A 27,810-nucleotide genomic window follows, 5' to 3' on the forward strand; every position below is an offset into this window, starting at 1 on the left:
TATAAATTAAAATAAAGATTGTTTGATAAGTTGAGATTTTGAAGGCTGGCTATTTTGATGGGAGATGTGAAATGCTTTTTACTTACTTCCTTGTTGGATTTCCAGTATCACCACAAATTCATACAACTGCAGTTCAGTCATTCACGTGCAACTAGTTTCTGCATCCTATGCTAAGTGCCTTACTGGTTTAAGACTATTGACAAGCTACTTAGATACTGGAAACAGAAAAAAAGAGGAGAAGAAAATGGTAGGCTGAGAAAATTACACAAGAGAGATTATAAATAATGTCCTTCTTAGGCAGAAAATAAATCCTTAGAACCCAAAGAGTAAAGGAGAAACTAAGATTGACTTCCTACTGTTGAATCAGCTGTACATTGTCTGAGTCATCTTGATTCTCAGCTATGAGAAAGCTCACAATTCAATGGAGAATAAATTGCATAAAGAGCTCTGCAGAGTGCATAACCACGGCAGAGATAAATGTCAGCCAGGATCTCCTGAGAAGCATGAAAAAAAGCCATTGCTGTATTGCTACAAAACATATCCCCAACAAAAACTAAAAAAGGACAAAGCCTATCAGTGTAGTTAAGCACAGTTCACAGCTCTATGCTAAGAAGTCAGAAGTCCCTTGCACATTAAGGTAAATTTTTGACAAAATTTAGATAGGTTGATGAATGTAACTCTGAAGTATCTGAAGTAAATAGAAGTCAATATTCTCATAGGTACGTATATTAAAGAACCTGCCCACTGCCAGAGTTAGTAATATTCTAATTCCTGCATTCAAAAAACTAAGTTTAGTAATTTCTAAAAGTTAATACCAGGTGAAAGAATTATACCTTCACTAGAGATTCCAGTGAGTATATACTTATATGCACTTCCATATACTATGGAAAAAAAAGAAAACCAGAAAAAACAGATAAAATAGATCGTTTAAATAGTACCACTTAATGCTTTTAGTAGGAGAATGCCTAAGCCTAAAATTGCAAAAGTGTGCAAAATTAGCAAAAGTTTGCACTTGGTGATACTAAGTTAGATTTAGGGTAGTTAAGACTGAGTCCAGCAGGCATTTTTGACAGCTAACTGTCATATCTAAAGTATCTCCATTAAAGAGAGATAGCTAAGGTTACCTCATAGCTGTTACTTGGACAGCTGTTTTCAGCACACATGTTAAAAAAAGATATTTCACTAAACAACAAACGAGTTAAAACATCTCAGAGAAAGGAGAAATAAATCGGATTTTGCATAAGAACGGACAAGGTAGGGAAAATTTAGGTCAAAGGAAAATTGAACAATACTCTTGACCAATAATTGGCCTTTGGAATCTAAATTCATGGTCTGTCATAATAGCTGCATAAGTTGATACTGCTGGAGAAACTAACTTCTGATATTGCATGGCTTTGAGCAGATTAATCTCAAAATCTGATGCTTACATTAACTTCTTTAATGGAAAAGGTACTAGTAGGAAAACAATAAATAAACGAGTGCAGGAACATACCATAAGAATTCAATGTCTGATACAGAAAACCAAGTATAAAAGAGACTGCATAAATGATACCTTGAACCAGCATTAGCTCTTGACAGCAATAGCATATAACAGATGTTTGCACAGCTCAAGTTCTGCCACTCGGATTCAGTTTTTGAGCTTTCAAAGTCTTATAGAATTGACATTTTTTCCTCCAGCCTGGGTAGTCAGATACAAACTCCTAGTCCCATCCACTAGGATCAACAGATAAAAAGAGGTTCATGTCTTTGAATTAGACTAATGAAAGTATCTGGAACAGATGACAGAATACCCAGGTGCATGTTTTCTATCATTTGTGAATTGAAGAGGACAGAGGTTTTTGGAAAGGTTGACAGTAGTAGCTTACAAGACTGTTCTGTAGAGAAAAGCTGACATTTTGAAAGAGCTTAGTATCACCATAAGAATGAAGTCTACAGAGACCCTGGTTTTCTTACCACTGAAAGTTTCTGTACATCTCATCTGTTTAGATAATTTCTCTCCCAAGGTTAGAAATAAGTTAGGAAAAAAATTCCACTATATATTGCTAGAAAGGCCAAGAGCACAGAAACTAGATCTACCAAATAAATTATCTCCTGATGTAACATCATTGCTTAGCAGAGTTGAACCTATGCTTGGGAGCAAGCTCTAAGAAGTGCAGAAAACCTTATTCTGCCTTGTTGCAAGAGAGGAACTACTCCTAGCATTCCCCTAACATAAATCACTCTGATCTCCACTTTTTCTTTTGCTCCTAACCTCCAGGCTACTCATGAAAAAGTCATATTTTTCTGAGGAGAGTGAAATTGAACCTGACTAACATGTATGTAACTCTTCCCTGCTGTAACTTCCAACAAGCATCCTCACATCTTCTAGGGCTAAGGTACTTACTGACCTTCATATAGCTTTAGCTGTGCTGCCCCACGCTGTGCTGCCCCTGCTTACCTCCCAGCCAGGAGTGCTGGGCCAAGCCTTAGCTGAGGGCTAAGCCCCTGATCCCGGCTGCTGTAGAGCTCAGGAGAAAGTGCTGTCAGGACATCAGTGGCATGGAGAGCAACAGCATCTCAGACACACTTCTCTGAGAAGCAAGCTAGGACTTGCATACGGTCCTGTGTCATACCCTGTATGCCATTTACATCTCCTCAAATGCTCTAATGATCAAGTCAATAAAGGCTGACAGATTTCCAGGAAAGCGGATTTTTTCTGTGTCCCATGCAAAATAAACTCTTGAACTACAGGCTGGCACAGCCATACACAGCCACTTAGTTACTACTGTGCCTCTGCAAATAAACAGTTTCTCTGACAGACTAGCCCAGTCCTATAAATTTTGCAGACACGTCAGGTCTCTACAGGCAATCACCGCCAAATGACCATCACCACTACTGCTACTGGCACCTCATGGCTTCTATTCCCTTTTGTCAGTACAGAGGACTTGGTTTTGTGGCAGCATGGCTGCAGATAGTTGAACCCTTACCTGATACCTTCTTTTGCTCTCCAGCTGCAGCCTAAGTGTAAGCACAACTGATGCCTTATCATGTCTTTTATGTACGTGAGTAGACTAATTTCTTCTGCTAGAGAAGTGAGGAACATACAACGAGGCTTTTAAAGGAAGGCTGAGAAAGCTTACAGACCTTTTCATTACCCAAATACCTAAACCCAGGTGCTGAAATATTGCATACTTCTTTTATCCAGTTGCTTTAAAAAGAGAATTACAGATGTTACAACATTTGGATCACCTTTTGATCCTGGAGAACAATGATAACAGCAAGTGATTATAGAATAGAGTACTGCTACAACATATCTGTTGTCTTCTGTCTCTGTATCTTATCAAAAGCGGGTGTAGAATTGTTATTCAGATTTTACAAATAATGAGCCAGAAGTTGAATAAGGCTAAGCGATTCCCCCCAACATTCAGGAATAGAAATCATGTCTCCTGATCCCCATAGAGCTCTAGCTGCTCGGTACTGTCTCCCTAATGACTTCCACAACATAAACATATATAATAGTATCATGACATCATCAGAGTTTTGGATCCCCTAATGCCATTAGATTTGATGATACAAAGGTCATGCATCTTGATGCTGTCTCAGTGTGACATAGCACAAGCCAGAAAAGCTAGTGGATCTGCAGTGATTTGTATCACAGTGGATCACAAACATTACTTGAGAACAGTGAACATAAATTGCCAAGTTACAAAACTAGCTGAAAAGATGTGACAGAAATAATGCCAGGCAATGAAACAATTTTCTATCCACATGGAAGAAATTTCCAAAATGTGCTGATAAAAAACCCACTGTAATTTAAAAGGCAAAGAAGAAAGACTCCATGGAGGATGAAAATTTCTTCAGGAAAGGTCACTTAAGTCATAATGTTTACACCATAAAAAACTTTTCCTTGGCATATTGCTATATTCTCCCTCAATTTATGACATCCCCCACTCTCCATTTATCAGATGTCTCTAAATGTATCACAGAAGGATCTAAGCATTCTACAGCAACCAAAGCACTGGTTTCCCAGTACAGTGTGAGGTAAGGAGATGGGTACCAAGACACAGAGAGTCTAGGAACTAGATCCACAGGGGAATCTTAATGCTCCTCAACTTTTACTTCTGAAGTCCAATATTAAGCACCACTGAAACCCCCAGAACAACTGATACCAAACAGACTGCCTAAAATCCAGGCATAACAATGCCCAATTGCCTCTGCCATAAGGCCCAAGTGGCATGTTCAATACGGCCCACGAAGTCTGTGGTTGAGCAGAAAATTGAATGCAAATCCCCCACTCTTCCTCAGCCTAAGCAATGTTTATCTGAAGATGTTATATTTTGATCTGCAGTCCCCAGAATCCAATGATACCAGTGTGCACAAGTAAGTCAGGAAAGATTGTGCTCAAAATGTAGCTTAATCATCTCCCTCAGGCTCCCTCATACCAAATCAGCTGGCAAGCCTGGAAGAACCATCAGGATTTTTCATTACAATTAGCATGCATTAAAAAGTAAGCAAAATGGTGCCTGAATTTTATATGTGATCCAAATGTTTTGGATGTAGAAATGCCTTAAGAGAAACGGGAACAAAACCTCTGCTAATATAAATGGGCACAGCTACCCTAAACTGAGTTACCAGTGTAAAACCTGCCCTATGAAGAAGTTACATTCTCCTTCACACCGATATTTTATTGGGTTCTGCAAGATATATATTGTTATATAATAATATATTTGTTACAATCTAGTTTGGTCCATTCTCTAGAAGTGAGCTTGCACCTAGCCAGAAATGGGACATTTCCGCACCACAGGCCTTGGGTGACTGCACTGTAGTGCACTTACACCTCAATGCTAGTACAAGGTTTACTACTGGGACTAAGGGGCTGTACCTGCCAGACTCACACACTTGAGTGCAAAGAGTGTGCCCCTGGCCACCCACACAGCTATGGCTGTGCAGCATCCTTATCCATATCCCTCTGGATGTAACCCTGGCTAAGCTAGCTTTAGCACAATTAGGTTAACAGTGGAGATATAGCCACAGCAGCCAGGCACTCCAAAATCCCTGCAGGTGGCAAGTTCTGCTGAGTTCATGGAGAGGCTGAAGTGACCACCTTAAAGTCAGATCAAATAGAGCCAAACAGATCTATGCCATGCTGTAGCTCCAGCTCCACTGCAGGGCAGACATAACTGGCGTCAGTTCTGCTATGAGCGTGACCTACAAGCATCAGAGTAAAGAAAAGGAATTGTTTATAGTGCCTCAGTAAGAATAGTCTCAAAAATAAAAGCAAAAGAAATGCAGACTGGTTTAGATGATGCTTAAGTTACTTGACATGCATTATTCCAAAATGTCTCCTGTTCCTGACAGACTGAACGACCCTGAACATTAAAGTAACTTCCTGTTTCACTGCTCCCTATCTTTAAAATTAAAATAATGATATTTACTCTCAAATGTAAGGTGGTTTAAGATTGATAAACGAAAAGAATTCTAGACAGATGGAGTATTATTATCAAGATTTAACCACGAATATCTATATGGGTCCAGCTCAGAGGTACTTCACTCTCCTGGATTACAGCACTTCAGAACATCACATCCACTTAAAATGAAATTGTAGGCATAGGGATCCCCCTTCATTTCCTCTCATGAAAGAACTGGTGGAAAAAAAATACAGTATGGGGAGAAAAAATTTATTCACAACTGCCATAAGTGATTGCCAACTAGCAGATAGCAGTCCATATTGAGATAAACATAAATAGGTTGGTAAAATATAAATCCGTTGCTGCTGAGAGCATTTTCTTCAAAAATACACTCAAGAACTTAGCAATGTATCTACAGTATTTTCTTACCTCAATTAATATGAAGAATGGCAACATCATGTAGCTTCTCAGAGACTGATGCCTGCTGTTTGAAATCATGTTCCCCTGTGAAGGAAACAAAGTATATTGTGTCCATCTGTAAAAAGCTAGCGTTGTTCAGAATAATGTGCCCACAGCAAACTATAAAAGGCCTGCTTAAAACACAGATTTGTACCAAAATAAGGAACGGTGAGAATTACAACAGGGAAGAGGACTGTTCTTGTGTGCTCCTTTATTCCAATATGAAAGAGCTTCCAGTTAATTTAGATTTTACTATTTTGTTAAATTGATTCCAGCCATTTTTGTTCCAAATAACAGTATCTATACAAAGATTTGTACTTAAAATTGTTTTAATTATACCCCTGCATACTTCAACAAATCAAATCCTTTATCTCTTTTCAGCAGAGCTTTTCTAATTGTATTGACTTCAAAGAAACTTAAGCATGTTCTTAAAGTTTATACTAGAGGGCTTTGTTGAAGGGGCATTAGTTGAAGGCTTAAAAGTTTTCAAAACTAAAATTTTATTCTACCAGGCTTCTACAGAAGCATGGGAACATAGGACTAGAAGGAACTACCAGGATGTGAACTCATGTCTTGCAGTCACAGTACAGTAGATTTCTGGTTCTGAAGGTTCCACAGAACATTTATTCTCAACATTACAGCTACAAAAACTTTCCTAGTCCCTTGCAAGAAAATTAAGATCTGTTGTTAAAAATATACAAACCAAAAAAGCAATAACTGCCTGGAAGAAAAACCTGCACTACTAATCTCTGCCATAGAAAAAGAAGAGCAGAAAACAACGCACTGTGGATCCTAGGAATCAGCCCATGACTAAAATATCCAGAGGAGTTAGCATCCTCAAGAATTAGAAAACTTCTAAATGCTGGGCAGCCCCTCTAGATTGCTCTCTTTTTCCTTAAAAAAAAAAAACACTATGGCTTTGATTATTTAATTTTTAAAACTCTAGTTTTAAAAGCTTCTCTCTAGGCTATTCCTAAAAGATACTGAAATAGTCCGTTAGCCCTCTTCTGCTTTTCTCAATTGTGCCCCTTACTGTTCTTCATTTCTGTCTCACCATTCACTCCTTTTTTATGTTCTTTCCCTGCGGTCTCCCTGTGTTCCCCCTCCAGTTTCTCTTTACCCTTTTCACATACTCCCTCATTCAGCTTCTCTCATGTAGCACATCTTCCAACATCTTGCATCTCCTTCTCTCTCTCTTCCATGGCCTCCCAAATCCATCTTTGATTCCCTTTCTTCCTCTGATGCTTACTTAAAGCTGCAGCTGACTCTTCTCTTTCTCCCGCCCATGCCCTGCCTGTGCATGTGCATATTTCATACAGGGCTTGGGGCTAAACAGTCCAGCAGGCAGCACACTAAAGAGAAAAGAAAGCAGATGCTTCCAAGCAATATCGGAAAAACAAACCCTGCTATGTGTGTGTGCAGCCTGGCTCCCAGCAATGCACTGAGCATCTTTGATGCCCTCTTCCCCTCGCGAAGGTGGCTGAGGGACTCTGACACTGTGCCTCCTTCCCCTTCTGAGTCAGTTAGCAGAAATGTGGAAACAGAGCTGTTGCTCCGTTCAGTGGGAGTTGTGCATGCACCAGCTGGGGTCTCCCTGTGAGCTATGAGCTTTTCAGCTGCGACCATGTCACTCTGAGCATTTTTAGCCCAGTCTTTGGTGCTATCAAACACAGCAGTGGTTATCTGCATTCAGCTTGTGTTTATCCAAAGCAATGAACAAGAAAATGCTTCATAAGCAAGCAGTACTGCATATGTTCTTGAAACCTCTCTCAGATTGTTAAAGGCTAAACTTACTTATCAGGCAAATAGAAAATGGTGGCTCTGCTGTGATCAATTTACTTGTATGCATCCAGGGCCCAAACTCTGCTGTTCATAGTCCATTTAAATCCTCAGTCAGGAAAGAGTCCCGGACACTCCTCGACACTCCGTTATATGGTTACATAATATAACCATTAATATTGCATATGGAGATGTGCATGCACAGCTACTGCACATTGGGACTATAGGCTCAGCTCATTAAAGAGACACCAACATAGCACTTATTTATTATTTATTGAGTGCTAATTGTACATTGAAGAAAAGAAAACAAGCTCTGAGCATCAAGGACCAATACATGGCCGCTCTTCAGCTTTACCTCAAGAACAAAAAGGGCCTAAGATTTGACTTCTCCAGCATAGCATTAAAGGAGAGACATGTTCTTGTAATGTTGCATAAGTACTGCAGATGGGTATCTGCCAATGCCTAAAGCTGTCACCAAAATGGTGATGAACTGTAGAGCCTGAGGTGTGTTCCAGAATTTCCTTTTCCATAACATGGAGACGGACACTGGTTGGAGCCTGGAACAGGATAAACACATACCATATGTGAAATTGCCTTTCCAGAGGTTGCTGCTGTGAGTTTGGAGGAAGATGAGTGAGCCTGAATGAGGCAACAAGAAGCCATCTGTGAGGGCATGGCTGAAATGCTACAAGTATGCCTATAAATAGCTCTTGGTAAAGAACTAGTTCTGTTTTAGTAATATGAAGCCTTTTTATGTAACTAGTTACTAGGCAGCCTATGAAACAGTTTCTCTGGCAGTACCCCACTGTATGCATTAGGCAGTCTGCCTCCTTCCAGCTGCTGTTCTGGGGGTATGCCTAACAGCAGCCTACAGGATTACTCTCCAGACAAGCCTACCCCTGCCACATGTCATCATCAATCTGCCTCACTGCTAGAGTAGGGTGTCATGTTCACATCTGTGCTCTCTGGGTTTTTGGAAGAAAGATTGCAAGCACACACCTCCAGGAGGAGCTCTGGACAACAGCGTCTGCCTGAGCGGCGGTACCCCCCCGCAGCTCTAAATGAAGGCTGGTTATGAGCCACAGGTGAATTTCACACTTGGCAGCTGTAGGCTGAACATCCTCAATTTATACAGTTGTCACAAACATGCTCTCAGTCTTTCTGATCCCATTTGGATCAAAATCCATTCAATTTATAAAAAGCCTCAGCACCTCCCCTCAACATGAGAGAATTGCGTTCATGTTTCTAGGGTATTTTTTTTTTTTACTTTTAGCTACCGTGTAAAGGGGGTAGGAGTTTTGCCACAAGACCATGGACAAAACAGCAGAATGTTTTTACAAAAAGCAGTCACTGCCCTGCATTTTGCCTGGAAATCAATTCTACAAGCGATTTCTAGGCATGCCTACTGGCTCAGGTACTTCAGGTTCACAGGGAGACCTCCTCTTTGGATGTGACATCAGCAACAAGCTCTGGGAAACTTTTAATGTAAAAAAGTAAGATGCCTAGAGTTTATGCACTTCCAACATTATTCAGAAACTGAAGAGGAAGTACTTGGGCTCACAGCTTGAATATGACTTCAAGGGATTTACTTAATACCACGTTTCTGCCAGAGCCACAAAATGAGCTCAAATATCCTTAGTTCTGAAAGGGAGTCCCTTAATCTTCTCGCTATTTTACTACTTGTATTATCCACAGTTGCCATTTGTATGACTGTCTTCTTGCATGTCCCCTTTTTGGTGAAAGCCAGTGTGAAGGCAATTTGAGAGCCTGGTGCTGCCCATCTTCCATAGCTTGTTATACAAGTGCCAAGCAGAACTAAGACACTACTGTATCATTACAAGATGTCCTGTTCCATAACAGGTTTCCCTGTAACTTAGGATTCAGCTAGAAATAAAAATGGCATATTCTATTTCATTTATCTCTTTCCATTTATGGGTGAAGTTCACCTACACCAAGGAAAAAGTACTTATCAATAATTCAGGAGATGTAAAGATATGCTCTGAACTACAAAAAATCTACTAAAATGCAAATAAAGCTCACTAGAACTATCTGTAGCACTTACACTCCCCGGTGTGGTAAAAACGTAGTGGCTTGCCAGAAGGTAAACAGAGAATGTGTCTGGGAAATGTTGAATTTGTCAAGAAAACAGGAAAATAAGGTCACTGTGCTATGAAGAAAACAAATCTTCATGATAGGAAACCATTTTTATGTGCCATACCTATCTAATCTTCATAGAGGTAATAAGGAGGGCAAATGTACTCCATGAATGTAAAGCATGAGAGCTTAGAGTTTGTGGGATAAAGGATATTTATATACAGCTTGATCAATTTTCCAGGATGAACCAGCTGGGGAGTCCCTTGGAAGGTCCAGATTCTCCACCCAGGTTGATAATCAACACACTGAAACACACAAATTGGTCTGGGCATTGCAGCAGCTGCCTGGGGAAGCCTTCAGGACAGTTCAAAATTCCCACCTAGATAGTTCCTGTACCAATTAGTCAAACACTTAGCTGTGAAGGTGGCTAAGAATTCAGTCAACCACTTTGTCTCAGGTTAGTCCATTGTTTCAAATTGTCCACTATTTTGTCTCTGCAGATGGCCAGACTGACAGCTCCTGCACCACCCAGCAGACTTGCCTTGATGAGCACAAAGGCAAAGCCCTAATATCCAGCTACATAAGAATTATAGTTACAGTGCAAACTTGAGGAGTTTCATACTTACAACTTAAATTTCATAGCTCTTGTCACTGCTGAATTTCATTGGGGTGAAAAAAAACACTTTTTAAAGTTAATTTTTATAGTAGTTGATACTCTACTCATGGAAAATACTGTTAGTGAAGATTTCCCTTTTTATTTTTACCTATGTTCCAGCTACCTCTCTGTCCCATGCATATGCACAGACAGCTGCTTTTTCAAACTCTACTCAGGCTTTCACAGATAATGAAGTCTCTGTTCTTACACCAGAAAGAATTCTTACATGATCTGAAGCTGACAAAAATCAGATTTAGCTGATTTTTTAGCTTCTCTAAGGCTGAGAAAAATCATCAGAGAAAAATATTGTAATAACCTGAACCATATTCATGGTGGAAATACTGAAATGTATATTCAGAACAATCTTTAGAAGAACACAGTTCATTAGGTTTTCCACATTTTCACACTATTCTTCCTCTTCCTCCAAGAGGATTTCTCTTACGTTTTAAGCTTTGGTGCTGCTCTTTTCCCTGATGCTGATATTAGTGTTAATCTTGGGGTGTGAGGAGAGAGGACAGATAAAGCAATGGGAAGCTAACTCTAACTCTATGAACAGCAAATGAGTGCTTTGAATAACTGACAGAATAGAGATGAGCCTGATATCTAATGTAACCTGAATATCAAACCAAACTACAGAATATCAAAGAACTCATCTTCAGATAGGAGTGATAAAACGGAGAATTTTGTACACTAATGTCTATACCTTTTTCACATAAAATGCTAGGGAGCTTGTTCTCAGTCAAATATGTGACATTTTTCCAAACTGCTTTTCTCCTATAAAAATACTGTAAAATGAAAAAATAGGAATGATGATCCTTTCAGGCTCCACATCTGCCAAAGTAAGAAAAGAAATACATGAGAGCCAATTCTCCCCAATAGGAGAGAGAAGGTATCTCTTACGTACACAACAGGAAAAAGGAACAGAATTAACACAGCTTATACTGATGGTAAAGATGCTAGGGGAGAAATTACTATTTAAGATAACTTGGACACAGATCATACAGATCAAAGTCAACATTTTCATGTATATTCAAAAGCAAAGTGTGAAGCCAATGAAATCTAAACTGTGCAAGAATAGGTTGCTATCAGCTGAGAGACACATGAGAGAAGAACAATTGCAAATCACCCTGATGAGGGCAGGAAAAGGCACTCTTGGCTGCTTTTGCTACCTGAAAATTCATGAGTGCCACTAACTGGTGAACCTTAGTAATGAACTCAGATGCTCTTTCCCTCTGAAGCCCAGGGCAGTTACTCGCTTTGCCACTTCCTCCAAATAACCTTTGACCTCACAAGTGTATTAATCCATAGCCAACAAGGTCCTGGTAGCATCTGCCGGGCTATCAGTGATTGCCATTGGACAGCAACGTCTAGGTCAAGAGTAAATGAAATGTGGAGGAGAATGTTATCAGCAGATTGGAGGCAGTGCAACATATACCAACACAATATTTTCCCCAGTGATTTCCACATATGTTGCACAAATGTCTCTTGTTTCTTCATTCATTGCTGGCCTTCTGATGGGTGTACATTTGTGATGATACTGAGAACTAAACTGTGATCTCCTGTCTTGAAATTAAATAAAATGAGTTTTTAAGAAACTGCTGAAACAGTATTGAGAGACAATCTTATTACCATGAAAGATGAAAGTTAGGAACCAGAGAAACTTTATCCCTCTCTTTCTTAGATTACTCATTATCTGAAGATTAACATTAGGAGGACCTGGAAGCCTGTCAAACACCAAATCAAAAGCTCCCACAGGAGTTCAAATAGTAAAAATTGTTATCAGCAAGAAGACGATTCACTGGATTATGTTTGTAGCAACAGGATTAAGTTGTGCCCAACAAACTGCCTTATCAGAAATAACAATGTCATTTTTATGTTAAGAAGATGAGGGAAGAATGCACTTGTTTTGCAAGCAGGCAAATTAATATGGGATTAACCAATAAAAGAATTTCATAAAATTACTTCATTTGTGAAATCAAGGCAAATCTTAATCCTGTAGTTTTGTACTTTAAAAAAGACCCCACTGGAGTGAAGGAGGAAAATCCTGGTGCTGACATGAAATCCCATCCAACACGGATGTGACAACAATCCTCTACCGTAACAACAGGAAGCCCTTGCCACTCAGGAGGTACCTACAAAGACACCTTCCCACAGTCAGGCAGCTGATTGTGGGAATCTCTGCAGAGATACTCACTAAACTAGCTAGTACAGTGTAACTGTCCCCATACAGATCTTGGAATAGCTTATTGTCTTCATTTTTCTCTCTGTTTTAGAAACAAAATATTCAAGTATATGGAATGTTTTAAACAGCTAGTCTTAGTCTACAGCTTGCTCTGCAGTCAGGAATGGATTTACCAGGCAAGGTAAAATCAGCTGCAGCTCTCTGTGTATTACCAATGGCCAGTGAGGTACGAATGAGACAGGCCGTGCAATGGGGTAGCAATATTGGGTCTGTTTCAAACCCAATGTAACCAAGTCTTGAGTCCTAAAAGTTCTGAGCAAATAATTCACAAATAAAACATAATTGTGTGAATTTAAACTTTTTTTTTAAGTTGCACGCTGATGACACTAGAATTACTGCTGCCAAAGGTCCCTCACAGTCAAGGCTGGTAGTGCTGTGGAGGTGGTGGGTGAGTCAAGCTTGCTTGATGCATCCATGATTGTACCTACATATGATAAGCACCTTTTGTCCCGCAGTTCGTTGCCTCACTCAGTGCTCAGTCGAGTATTTAGAGTCCCTGAAGTACTTTATGGCCAGACACACTTTCGCTATTCATTTTCCAGTTTGCCATATAGGATCTGCAGGGACATTTGTGGATTGCTTATTTCAACTCTGGGGCTGATCAGTCACAGTCGCTACCAATGATGGATGTGGAGTCAGCCCACCGTAAGCAATGGACGTTGACCTATCTGTCATATAGCTTCACATGGAATCAGATGTGAAACAGCGGCTGATAAACCTTATCCAGCTGATTAATGTACTTTCTGTGTGTCTCATTAACAGTATTATTAGAACAAAATAATAACAAAGTGAGGTCATATTGTTATTTCCTCAAATTTATTTATTCAGTATTGACATTTCTTTCCTGATTTTTTAATTCTCATTACTGCCAAATATCCAAATTTTGAGTTATGCCGATTAGTTTTGAGTAGATGTAAATATCACGCATTATTGTTTCTGTTACAAGGATCAATTCCACCTTGTATTAATTAAAAGTTAGCTCATACGCCTATGAAAATTGCTATTTCTAAACATTTTTTGCCAGAAAAAAATCAACTGCTCTAATGTTCACCAAAAGTATATATAAAGAAGAAGTCACTACAGTCACATGTATATCAAAAGTAATTTGTATTCAATAACAGCTGCATCTCAAGTTGTCTTGAACTGCTGATCTGCAGAATTCTTGATGGCGATTTTTGGGAAGCTGGGCTGAACACACTGTAATAGTTTTCTTCCCAGCCTTTAGCTGCTGCTTTTCTTTAAACTGTATCTTAAAATACTGTAAAAGTACTTTCCTCATGTGACTATCTAAGCAAATTCTGTATTGCCAAAAAGATGTGATGCAACTACAGATGGGAGCTGGTATGGTTGTTCTTTTTCAAAATCAAAGAGGTGCACCATGTCACCAGTGTGAGAGTCTCTCTCACACTGCAACAATCTGTTTATCAATTATTTCTCATTTAGACAAATTTGATGGAGGCTGGCACATATAAATCTCTATATGCTGTTTCTTCAGATTCCACTTATTTGTTCTATTTCCTTCTGGCCAAATAAACTCAGTTCATTTCAGCTCATGTAAGACTAAAACCTGGCATTATTTCTGCTGAGAAAAAATTCACTGACAGTTCTCAGCTTCTGTATAAGACCTAATTTGTGCATAATAATATGTGTAAAAAGCCAATTAAACTTCAAAGAACTTAAGTATGATAATCATCTTTATACTTCATTAAAACAGTAATGACTTAAAATTTTACTGCGTAATTGTAAAGTTCCCAGTTAGCTTATGTATAATTTTTTTCTTGTTCTTAATCTCTGTTCACAAAAGAAATCACAGTAAATATCTTAAAGAAAAAAAGAAAGAAAAAAATGTGATTTTTTTTCACAGCGGAAATTTAAGTACAGACCTGTAAGTGAAGGTGTATGAGTCAATTGGCTGTGTTCTGGGCCTGCCTGAATATCAAAACACTGCCTGCACTGGCCACCTAAGTAATATGCTGAATCCTACATACTCCTCAAATAAATTTACAGATTTCAAAATAAAAATTAAATAGGACCTCTATGTTGTGTTCGCATTTTTTAGTGATAAATTATGTACTTCTTATTCAGTTAACTGGGATACCTCACAAAGGGTGGGTGCGAACTGCAGGATTTGCTATCTACTAAATAACAATATGTTCACAGGAGTATATAGCCATACTATAACTTAAGGCCAAGTAAACAGAAAATATAACCTCAGCATGTGTATGTAAGGTTCATCACAAACAGTTTGTGCTGTGAATCTATCCATGAAAGATTCATTTTCTAAATATGTCATTGCAGCCAGTGATTCAGAAGTAGAACACTTCCATCTGGCAACAGATGGTCAAGATGCATCTTATTTGTAGGACAGTCTTCTGCTAAAAGAACTAGTCCTCTCCACAATCTGTATAATCAGGTAAGCAGCTTCTTTTTACTATTACCGACATGAGAAACCACACCAACACCTTATCTCACAAGATCAATCAACTCTGTATACACCTACATCCCTGCTTAAGTATTAAGCATCCTTCTATGTATCATAGCCGCTTCTGCACTTCACTCCTAATTTTGTAGTTGATAACATGCATATTACATATGTAACACCTGTGTAGTTTTCCTAACATGCTAGTTGGTGCTCTGAATCTATGTAGCATTCAACCGTATGTTGTGATGAGCTTATCAGTAGCTGTTCTTATTGACTGAGCGGTACTTGGAGCTTCCTAGTAGCACTTGCCAAGGGTTTGAAAAGCCATCCCCTCAGACTGAACCTACTGCATTGTCTCACATGTGTTTTAATCACTCATGCACAAGGCGGCAGTATCTGTAGGAGTGACAGATGGCTGCTAACAAAGTTGGTTTATCCTGTTTCTGTGGCAACAGATAGATACATGCACAGCCTTTATCATAACAGGGCAGCCCTACCATCCCTCTCCATTCATTGCATCTCTCTCCCTTGTCTCTCTCCGTTGCCTCTCTTATATCTTCCTTCTGGCAACAATCACATGTCTGCTCACAATTCCCTTCACCTGTTTCTGTTCTTGAATCAGCTGGTACTCATTAGGCCACCTCTTAATTCTTCTCCACATCTCCCCCTTTTTTGTTTATGGTTTTGTAGCATTGCCAAAGTCCTATCCGAAACTCCCGATTCCAGAATTCTTCTCCACAATTTCCTCCCTCACCATCCCAGATACGTGCTGCCCATTGCTGGCTTTCTTCTCTAAAGGTTTTGGGAAGAACATTCCAAAGCTCAGCACATCCTAACCAACCATTCAATATTTACTCTTTGTAAAAATCCAACAGATTCTGTTTCATGACAACTGCAAAAAAAAGAAAAAAAGGGTTACTTTCACTAAAGGAGTTGTTCCTTAGGAGTTGTTCACTCAGCTCTAAGAAAAAGGGTTCAAACATCAGCTCTAGTGGAGAGTTATGAGTCATCAGATAAGAAAATTCAGCTCTCCCATTTGTATGTGATATGGTAAACAAGAAAAGCACTGCAGAATTAATTCAATGCTCGGTTTGGCCACAGAATCTGAAGTGACTGTTGCCATGGGTACATAGAATCAAGTCTTTAAAGGGGATTTAAGGACATTACAGAGGAGAAAAGAAAAGATAGCATGGAATACTCAAGAAAATGAGGATCTGAAACACAGAGACCCAGAAAAGAAAAGTAGCCATTCATGCCATGAAGACAAGATAAGAGAAAAGCCAGCCAACTGAAAGATGAAGGTGGAGAAATAAAGAGAAGAAACTGGCAGATACACGAAGGGGGAAAGAAAAGCAGCTAGCTCCATAAGAAAGAGAGGAAGGGGCAATGAAAATAAGCAGGGTCTGGATCATGAGGACAATGAGTTGCATTATACAGAAGATCATGACAGAGATCAGAAAAGGAAAAAAATAATGGATAAAGAAATAACAGATGAGGGATAAGGGAAGAAGCACATTTATAACATGAAAAACAGCTGTGTATGGATGATTGGAGATTTTCATTGAAGAGTCAATGAGCAAGTCATCAGAGCTGATCTGGAGGAAAGAAAGATATGTGGTGTAGCAAGAGCAAGAATACATGTTGTCCTGAACTACAAAAAGTCATCATGGGAGAACAGAAGAATCCACTAATCCTACTTCATGCTGAAAAATGTCACTGCAAAATCCCATCAAGAACAGGATCAAAGAGCTGCCAGCTGGGAAAGACTGGCTTATCTGGTCTTTAATGGAATTCTTCCAGCCCCATGGGAAAGAACATGTATGAAATACAAGATTAAATAAACTGGGAGATGACTCAATGACTAATCTTAGAAGAAAGGTTTTAGGTTGCTTGACCACTCAATAGAGGACTTTTTTTGAAGGGAGGACTTTTTAAGGAAGGGACAGTAAGGAGAAACAAAAGATAATGTTAAAGAAAACATCAGGTGACATAGCTGCAGAAATCTGGCTTTTAAAAAAAAGTAGTTTAAAAAAAAGGCAGTAAGCAACACCTGAAATGTATGTGCATAAAGGAAAAGAACCTCTAGAGGGAAAGCATGTTGAAATAGCAGTTGTGACGAGGATACCAGCATCAAAAAGAACTTGCTGGCCAGGAAAGGGATATAAACCTAAATATAGTGAGATGTCATTTCACAGTAAAGATGTCACAGACTATAAAGAAATAAGAAGGGCTACTGTGGATGAAACAGAATCTAGGTGGGTCAAAATTACTATGTAAAAGCAGTCCTACTGAGTCATGTCAAAAGTGTGTGATCACCACAACTGCCTGGTTGGATCTTTGTTGTGAGATCAGTTGCAGAAAATGTCCATCTAAGTGTTCTCTACCTCAAGGCACTTGCTAGAAAATACAGAGTTACCTGCTCTTCAATGAAAGCTTAGCTCCAGTGTAGCTTTCAGCTTGAGAGGCACAGCCTGGCCTTTCTTTATCTTGCTATTATAGTGTTAAGAAATGAATCACTAAGAAAAGAAATGTATTGTTTCAGAAAGGTTTTTGGAATTTTTATATTCTTGTGGAAGCTAAAGCTGTGAAAGGGCTCCCAAAAGAGTTTAGACGCATTCACTGAGGACATGATCAGTTTTTAAATGTGATGTTCCAGATGAACTTTCAGATTATAAATCACTAAATTCAGGATGTCTTTTCAAAGGGGAAGGATCATTAAGACATATTCTCTATTTCTTCTACTTTTTCCTTAAGCATCCTTTAATATTCACAGTCAGAAACAGGAGACAGTCTAGATCACCCTCTGTTCTAACTCAGCGTGCCTGTGCTTTGAGTTTGTAACGGAATAAGAGGGAATAAGAACATTTACATCCATGTTACTGATTGCCTGATTTCTTTACCCTATGGAGCATGGATAGGGAGACAGTGATCAATGAGCCTTCATTCCATAACCCTTTTGAAGACAAAGAGCAAGAGGGCTTAGTCTGATACTGGTAAAAAAACCGTCAACTCCATACTCTTTGAGAAAAGGAGACTTGAGAGCTGGAAAGCTGTCTGGAAGTTACAGTCTCATCCATGGCTAGCTACTTCCAGGACTTTACTGCATGAAGTGACAGTGCAGTCTAAAGGAACGTCCTAGAATATATGCGTAATTCATAAAAGTGATTGAAAAATAAAGTTCATGTGCTCTGGAATAAAGTAATGCTAACCTACTATTTAGACTGGATGTCTTTCTTTTTCCACAAAAGACATGTAGAGAAAAGCCTCTTTCTAACAATTATCAATTAACATTTTCTTTCACCAAGTGTGTTATTTTTTGTTTATGAGAAGATTGCTGCATATTTTTAATTGCTGTATAATTTACCACATGAAACAACTTTTCCTACATGTGCTGGTTTTGGCTGGGATAGAGTTAATTTTCTTCATAGCAGCTAGTATGGGGCTACGTTTTGGATTTGTGCTGAAAAAAGTGTTGATAACACAGGGATGTTTTAGTCACTGCTGAGCAGTGCTTACACAGGATCAAGGACTTTTCTGCTCCTCACCCCACCCCACCAGTGAGCAGGCTGGGGGTGCACAAGAAGCTGGGAGGGGACACAGCTGGGACAGCTGACCCCAACTGACCAAAGGGATATTCCATAACATATGACGTCATGCTCAGCATATAAAGCTGGGGGAAAAAGAAGGAAGGGGGGGACGTTAGGAGTTATGGCACTTGTCTTCCCAAGTAACCGTTAGGCGTGATGGAGCCCTGCTCTCCTGGAGATGGCTGAACCCCTGCCTACCGATGGGAAGTGGTGAATGAATTCCTTGTTTTGCTTTGCTTGTGTGCACGGCTTTTGCTTTCCCTATTAAACTGTCTTTATCTCAACCCACGAGTTTTCTCACTTTTACCCTTCCAATTCTCTCCCCCATCCCACCAGGGGGGAGTAATTGAGTGGCTGGGTGGTGCTTAGTTGCCGGCTGGGGTTAAACCACGACACTACAGGAGGCTTATATGAAGTATATATGACGAGTAAGGATCTCTTGCTATCAAAAATAGATTCTTTTGCCTACCACTACTATAAAATAATCTAAGACAGATCAAAAGAAAGTTAAAGCATTACTACTAGAACATCTTAATGTTATTAAAACACCTCTCTCCTTTTTGAAGAACTGAGTGTTTTTTCTTCACAGCCAACAGACTTTCAAGCATTTAGGTCAAACATGTTTCAACTGTTTGAGATCTGTTGGAAAGCATCTTGCAAATGTCTTATGTACTATGAGAGTTTCTTTGTGATAATGAATGTCGCAGTGCCATGTGGCTCTGTTGAAGTCTGTAAAGAAGTTGCTTAATTAGTAATATTCATTAAAGTTTCAATAATACTCCAAATGTATTAGATGCTGTCCAGGCAGACAGGGAAAGATAGTCACTACTGTAAGCGTCTTGTAATTTAAAATCAGGAACAACGAATAAGGGAAAAACAAAGGTGTAGGCTCAGGTTATCAAACTTACACTTACAAGGAAAAATATTTAGCTGAAGTATTTTTTAAAGTATTTAGGTTAGCTAACAAAGACTACTGGGACAATGACAGTACTTGAAAATGTGCAATGATCTATATTCATTTGGATAAACCACTGAAAGCTTTAGCATACTCTGGAAGAACAACCATGTGGTCAAAGAGGGATGCAACCTAAAATGAATTCTGCGCAATTAAGCATACAGTTCATAATTTAGCATACACTGTATTGAAAACTGACCTTTTAAAAAGTTTTTAACTATGGATATAGCCATGATCCATCTTCAGTTTAGCTACAGCTATGATTTACATTTCTACATTTTCTAGGCTTCTGGCTACCTTCCCTGAAAGAAATGCGTAAATGGTAAACACCACATAGCAACAAAGGGTGCAGATGCATCCCACTGTCTCAGACACTCACAAACTTTTTCTAGGTGTTTCTTTTAACTAACATTAATATAGTGTCTGTTCCTGAGGCCCAGATACTATTGCAATAAAAACAGTACAAGAGATAGATGGAAAGACAGATTAACATCTTGCTGCATATCTTTAAAAAGAATGTATTGTGAATAGACTTTTTTCAAGGTAGGCAGCAGTAGTAATAATAGAACAGGCGGTGACTATCTGGCACTGAAATCTGACACTGACATTTGAAGGATAACTTGAATTGTGATATTTGAAAGATTCTGGAAGAGCACTTAATGGTTCTTGATAAGGATTTATTTTTGCTATTCCCAGTTCTTTCCAAGCTCAAAAGAAAAGAAAAAAAAAGAGAGAGAGAAAGAAAAGACTAATGATCCTTCCTTTTTCTGTTGAAATGAATTGGACTTTTGGCCTTAATGTGCAGAAGAACAGATCTCAACACACTTCCTGCTATTTTCTGAACAGGCTTGTGCCTTTACTTTGGGGATATCGCTTTATACACTTTTGTGCATTATTTCAAATGTGATACAATTTCTTGAGATATAATTCATACCTTTTAAAAAATGGCCTTTGAAGCTGTTAACACTGGTGTCATCCAGACTTACTAGTTAGTGAAGTGCTAGCTTAAGGTGTCCTGAACACCTGCTTGTTATTTATATATAGTGAATTTTAAAGTGTGTTTGCAAGATAACAGAAGGAAGAATTGACTCTTGCAAGGCTTTCTTGCTCTACCTGTATATCTGCTTCTGCCAATTCACAGAGGGTAGATATTCTCATCCCCTTAGACTTCTACGTATGACTTTTATGCAATGAAGCTCTCAGTCTTTACAGAGCTCTAACTTAGTGTGGTCAACATGGACTAAAGCAAGTACTTCAGACCCTTTTGCTCTTTTCCACCGCAAAGTCTCAAAGCTTCCTGCTATCTCCCCAAAAGCACTGAGTCACATTCTGGGTCTCAGCTTTCATCCTCAAACTGTTAAACACATTGGTCAAAATTGTGAAAGTCTGCTGTAAGTCTGGAGATAAAGACAGAGACACAATGGACTTTTCTAACATCTACAGATTTTCACTGAAGGAACTAGAGCTCCTCTCCAGTCAAGTTGAAGGCTATGAAAGAACTACTACAGTAATGCTCATCCCTCACCAGCCTCACTACCTCTTGCTCCAAGTTCAGCAGGAAGACTGCCAGCTCCAGAATAAATCTAGAGCAGCATGAGCACATGTAGGCTCCCTGCTTCTCTTGTATAATGCCTATCCTATACAATTCACACCTAAAAGAAAGAATGAGGCAGGATGAACTGATGTCATGGGTTCTGAAAAAAATAATTACACGGCCCACTAATCTCCTGAGAGGCTTCAGACTCTCTGGTGATGAAAGCAATATAGGAGACAAAAGAAAACAGATGAGAACTATGCAGGTAAAAGCCATATTAATTTGCCTGGGATATTTTTGAGATCTGAAATACTGTAAGTCATGCTACTGTCTCTCTTTGAATGCCTTTACAAAGCATTCCAAAAAGTATAATACAAAATCATTACATTTTCTGTCATATAATTTAAAAATCAACAGACATCTATCCTGTAAATGATGTCAGGTTTAAAATATCAACACTACAGAATCACCAGATAAATGGTTAGCAGATAAAAATTAATACACAAGTGAATCTTTGAAATCCAGTAAATCTGAGATGAATTTTTACAAACAGTGTAGGTATAAGTTTAAGAAAAACTGTAAAGTAAAGTGGAGAGGAGGATGTAACAGAATCGATTAAGCCATTACTCTTTGCCTGCAGAACCCTGGCACAAAGCCTGCCTTCACTTCCAAGCGTCATATGAATTTATGAGCACTCTTAACCTCCTTTGTACTGAAAATTTGCCTATGTCTCATTCTTACTGGACAATATGATTGGTAGGCTAGACAGAGAGCTGGTCTGCTTGATTACAGCACTCAACGTCAGGAGCACTTTTTTAAAAATTCATGAATTCAGAAGCACCTATATGAACGTGTGTAAGTACCACCATGACAAACTATAGTCCATTATGCCTGCTTCCACCTGCTGCATACTCTAAAAATTTTCTGGTGTACCTATTTGAAGTGCCAGGAGGTCAACTGTCTCTTAACATCTCATTCTGAACAACCCGTAGGACTAAAAAAGACAAAGGAAAGGCAATTAAAATCTATTTATGTGAGAATAAGTACTGCTGACTCCACTGGTCCACCAGGTTGAGCATGTCTCTGGGTGACCTTACACTGGGTGGTCACTCATCACGCCACTACCTTCCCACCGGTCAATCTTTACCAAGATGTCTCTCCATTTTAATTTGTATAATTACTTTCTTCAAATTATCCAAAGGTACAAAATTGATGATTTCCAAGAATAATAAGTTTTTCTAAGTATTTCTAATGTACACAAAAGAAACCTCAGAGTAGATAGGTAATAGAAAGCTAGTAGGAAGCTGAAGGTTATAATTTCTATAAGACGACCCATTTTTGCTTGATTTTTATGAATGGTGTACAAACACAGCCAGAAAAAAACACCACCAAAATTAGGAAATATCTCTACCAGAAAAAAAGATTACATTGTTACTACTAGAAAACAAAATACATGCCAAGGTTGTTTCTTTCCCAACATGTATATCTTGGGGGAGGGGCTGGGCAGGAGGGAGTTGAAAACAAATTCTGTAAAATTTTACAGCCATACTTTTCAAGTAGGCATTACTGCAAGGAACGACACTTGTTTTAGTACCCTATGTACCTGTATTTTGCACATACTTAGCACCCCTCTGTTTCATTATTGAAAATCTTTTCCCAGGAAACTAAGAATAAAGGATGCAGCTCAACAAAGACTTCACACAAAATCTCAAGATCTTTTTGCTATAGCTACATAACTTTGAAATTTGAAAAAGAAGCGAGTACCTGTGTCTTTTGTACTTCCATCTATTACTGTTATCTATAACTGCATCTCTTAATGTTTCCAGGTACCTTCTGTTTCCCTCTGTACTTAGACCGTGACAAAAGTACTTCTGTTTCTCAGAGGTCTCAGCTGTGGGCATACAAACTGCCATGTTCTTCCATCACATAGGTCAAAGGCCACATGCTAATTTTCCATCACGAGTACAGCTATCATTGTGATGTTGTGCCACAGCTAATAGGCTGCTCAGAGACCTATCTCAAACCAAGCTGCATGTCTTTTCCTAGTTTGGCCCCATCCTATAGGAAGAACGTCCCAAGCATGATTATGGTGGATGACTCTGGTACAAAGTCAGTACAGCGTGTTTGAGTGGGGTAGGAAGATGGGTAAATAGTGGGCAGATAGGCATTTTGTGTGACAGGAACGGTACTGTATATATATGCAGCTTAGAGAAAAATTTAAGTGATATGTGATACATCTATTTAGTGGAAGTCATTCCTTCTAAGATCTCTTAGTCTGGTTTCTAATGAGAATTCTAATAAGAAATATTAGGAAAGTAGCTGTTTTAACATTCATCCAAGACACAAATAAAATCCTCACCTTACCTGCTGTCATAATCTGGGAAGTTTTAGATTCTATTCATTCAAGAACTATGGTAATGGTACATCTGGTTGGATGTACACCTCATTATTTCTATGAAAATAATTGTTCTCTATCCTGACCAGAAGGAATATGCCCATTTGGCCTCTTTTTGGTCACTTCATTGACCATTATTTCAGTTAGAAAAAAATATTTCAGCAACCAGTTTAAGCTCTTCCTCTTTAAACTATCTTATTGGGTCTCATCCTGGGTGTCTAGCTTGGAGTGAGGGACTACATTAGGTAGAAGGGCATTATAGCTGTCTAGTGCTATAGGAATACAAATCAGGGGCCTCAGCAGAAACGCACCAGTCACTGGCGCATTTAATGGAATTGCTGTTTCTTTTCTATTTTCAGAGAAAAAGGTTTTGTGCAAGGGTATTTTTGGTGGCTGGAGAATGAAATATGCTTTATCATTTTTTCTGATAAGTATTACTGAACACCTATTTAATATTTTCCATTTTTATAAAAAATAACGTTCTGCACCAAGTCCTACTGCTCTGGAGATTTACCCAACTGCCTTCTATGGAACGTTTTGTGTAAAGGAAGCAAGTTCTGTGTGGACCAACATTTGCAATATTTCTTTCTATTTTAGCTGTCCGTAGCAATTTAGGAACATTAGAAGCACTATACAGGAAAAGATCGAAGATCCATCTAGCTTTATATCTTTTCTGAACAACCACTACTGCTCCAGAAAACATTAAACTCCAGCAATGCACTGTTTGATAGAAGGACGAACTTTGTCCCATTCTGAGTAGCCGATCATTTTATGCCCCAAAGCTTAAACATTCTTGGTGCTGCAGTGCATGCAAAGCATGCCCCAGCAAATGTACGTAAAGTTCAATATGGAAAAGCATCATATCCCTCATAAATTGGATTGAATAGCTCTACTGCAGAAAATATCTTCCGTCAACATCCACAAATCATCTGTGAGTTTGGAATTGTATATTAGAAGAAAAACCTATTGGAAAAAATGTGCAAATATAGGATATTTTATTTCTAAATCCCATATATTGCCTTCCAGTACACTTTATTCCCCACTCATTAAGCCCTTGACATCAGCAAAAACATTACTGTTTACATCCTGCAAGCTTTGCATAGATTCATCCTGTTAGATGAACACCACTAGAAATCAGATTCCATTTTTCCAGGGAAGTTGTATCCAGTTTTGCTACAGCTGTCTGATGCTTTGTCTCCTTATTTACATACCAATCCATCACTCATTGCATACAAAAAGCATTTTGTAAGCCACACAAATACACATGTACCAGATTTCAAAAAAGGTAAAGTCTGGTTGTGACCTATACTCTAAAGATTTCTGAAGACACAGCAAGGTTGCATATCAGCCTATGCTCAGTAGAGCAGTCTTTAACTATAATTAGTCTTCCTAAATACTAATCAGCATTTCGTCTATGTGAGTTCTTATAATATATTCAATTCCCCAATGCATTTCACTGCATATTTCAATCTCTTTGGTTCATTTCTTCCAGAGGATAGATGATTTTAGGTAATTAAAAGGTATTACTGTCCTTCTTAGCAACAGTAGTTACTCTTTATACCTGTTAAATCAACGTTAATAGAATCAGGTGCAAAGTAACAAGAGTCTTTAGGAAGTTTCCGTATGCATTAGGTAACTATGTAAACAAACTACCTTACATGCTTTTATTGAAATTAAATGCTTCTGTTGAAGACAAATATAGTGTCAAAACTATTTTTAAAAGGCAATTAAAGGAAGAGCCAGGGCACCGCACAGTGCTCGGTTGGGGAGCGGTGGGGTGGCTGGCAGCACGCACTTGCCCACAGGAGGGCTCTGAGCACGTAGAAATGCTGCTCACGGTGGCCGTCTGCTTACAGCTGCTGCAAGGAGTAAGAGAAATAACAGGATAAAAATGAAAAGCTCTAATAGCATGTGACTGCTTCTAGATTGCACGGACACACTGGAAAAAAGAAAAGCCCAAATATTTGGCGTTTTTTTTTGACTGAGCAAGTTCGATGCATATTCACTTCTGAATTTCAAAATGGACTGTGTCAACGCAGTGGAAAATCCCAACAGGGATTGCTGGTGCCAGCTGAAACAGGATCATGCACACATGACTGACAGTCCCTCGTAGCTAAGGAAGAAGCAATGCAAATCACTGCTGATTGATTTTTACAGATCAATTACATTCAAAATAATACAACATATTTCTATCTCTTACAACAGAATTCCTGTTTGGCTGTTCAGACACCAGGGCTAGAAGTGGACGTGGCCCTTGGTGTCACTCTTGCTGTGTCCCAGCCACTGCCACCAGCGCCCACGCTCATCCCCCGCAGCCCCAGCCCGGGCGCACCGCGCTTCGCAGCAGTGCTGTCCAGGCCCCCTTTCCTCACTCTCGTGGCCCTGCCCAAACTGCAGGCGCGGGCCAGTCCCCACTGCCTCTGAATTCTGCCCACTCACCCTGCACATGGATCCCATAGACCGACAGATGAGAAGCTCGGTAAAAATACTAATGACACATTCTCTCACCATGAAAAGAAATGAAGAGATCAGACTCAGGAGCCTGAAATGACAAAAAATGCACAGATGAATACGGAGAGGAGACCAATGTCTCCATTAGGTTTCAAGAGCTCAGCACTCGGCAGAGGGCTCCAGCCCTGCACGCAGGCAGCTGTTCACTGCTGCCTGTGCCCAGAGCTGCTGCAGGCAGCCCACACACAGGAGGGAAATTGCACAGTTTGTCCAATCACAGGAAATATAACCTCTGTCTTGAAATTAGGATTAAGATATTTGTTGATTTGAAAGGAGAAGAAATAGGCTTCGTATTTTCTGTTCACATCGTTGTCTGAAGATCATCATTATTCCTAGCAGAAAAAAAATCTATGCTGTTCCTGCACTGAGGAGCTGCAGGGACTGAAATAAAATGGCTCATGTCCTTTTAGTTTCTGTGAAACATCCACCACACAGAAAAAAGCAGACAACAGAGCAGGAAGCATGCCCAGGTTCATGTGCCCATGCACTCTGTATTAGTGACATACCGTAACTTGTTCTGCTCAAGTGAACAGAGTGAAATACTTGTTCTTTTTCTCATTAAAGATGTTCTTAAAAAACATGCCTGGATGTCAGTCTCTGCTCCCATCTTCTCCTTTACTGAGCGCTCTCTAAGCTATAGAAAAAACATTGAAGGAGTCAAATAAAGACAAAACTGAGCCTTAGTAAGGAAAAGCAGTGCTACCTTTCCAGCTGTTGATAATACCACCACAAGTGCAAACATTTGAAACAGCTATTTAATTGAGCCTAACATGAAATACAGAAGCAACCTGACTGGCCTGATTTTGAGTGTGTGCTGGGATTACTCCCTTCAGTGCAGTACAGTTGCTCCTGAAGTGCGCCACTGCAAGTAGATCAGCTCTTATTCCAAATTAAACCCTCTTCACAAGAATATTCAGAGTCCATACCCCACCCTTTATATAGTGCTTTGCAATATATGTTGTCTATAGGGTAATACAAACAATTATTACTTCTTTTTTATTACAGTCATATTTAGATGTTAAAAAAAAAAGAGCAAGGTTTCTTTGTGCTTAGCACTGTATATTTACTCAGTTAGTGTTATATCCATTGATTATTTTTGTGGTCTTTAATTGTACAGTAGAGGACAATTGTACAATAGATGACAAATGCACAATTGTACATCCTTTCCTCCCCTTCCCCCCATACACTAATATTTTTATTCACAGGTCTCCAACAAGCAAACTAATTGTGAGTGCACGAATGTGCACATAGATTGATACACACGAAACAGGGCAAAGTTTCAAAGGGGTATGCTTAGTTGAAAGAATGGGCCTACAGCTACCCAGTGCAGAATACATGTATGTGTGCGTACTGTACTTCACATACAGTACGCACAACTGAGCTACAGCAGTTACAGATGCAGACATCAGACATTATTTGAACTGAAAGCTGTCTGTAGCTATAACCTGGATAGGATTCTGACGATATGTTGATCCCCCATAAGAAAATCTCATTGAATTTAATGTATACTAACACGTTTTGTACTGTTTTGTAGTACTTACTATAGGACAGCAATGATATTCCTACTGAATTTCACACAATTTTTGCTTTTCAATTCTGTAAGATCTTTATGCCATTTCTCTACAAGATTGTCCACTTGATAAATAAACGTTTTCAGCTTTATCCAAGTTTAGAGAATTTTGCATATTAGATATCGTATATTATCAATAAAATTTTTGTTCTTCAGTATTTATTGCAAAAAACAACCCTCCCGCCCTCAACAGAAATTCTAGTAAGGCTGAAATCACACT

The 27,810-nt window shown here is 39.1% G+C and overlaps 1 protein-coding gene across 2 annotated transcripts in view; it reads right to left on the bottom strand.

Moving 5' to 3' along the window:
* Positions 1 to 27,810, bottom strand: part of PLPPR5 (phospholipid phosphatase related 5) — a 206,582-nt gene that overhangs the window by 59,422 nt on the left and 119,350 nt on the right. For both annotated transcript variants that reach the window (XM_075156378.1, XM_075156380.1), the window contains one exon: positions 5,817 to 5,891. In XM_075156378.1, the coding sequence (XP_075012479.1) occupies positions 5,817 to 5,891 (75 nt within the window). The remainder of the gene's footprint in view (positions 1 to 5,816; positions 5,892 to 27,810) is intronic.

This window comes from Calonectris borealis, chromosome 8 (assembly GCF_964195595.1).
Source record: "Calonectris borealis chromosome 8, bCalBor7.hap1.2, whole genome shotgun sequence".
NCBI classification, from domain to species: domain Eukaryota; kingdom Metazoa; phylum Chordata; class Aves; order Procellariiformes; family Procellariidae; genus Calonectris; species Calonectris borealis.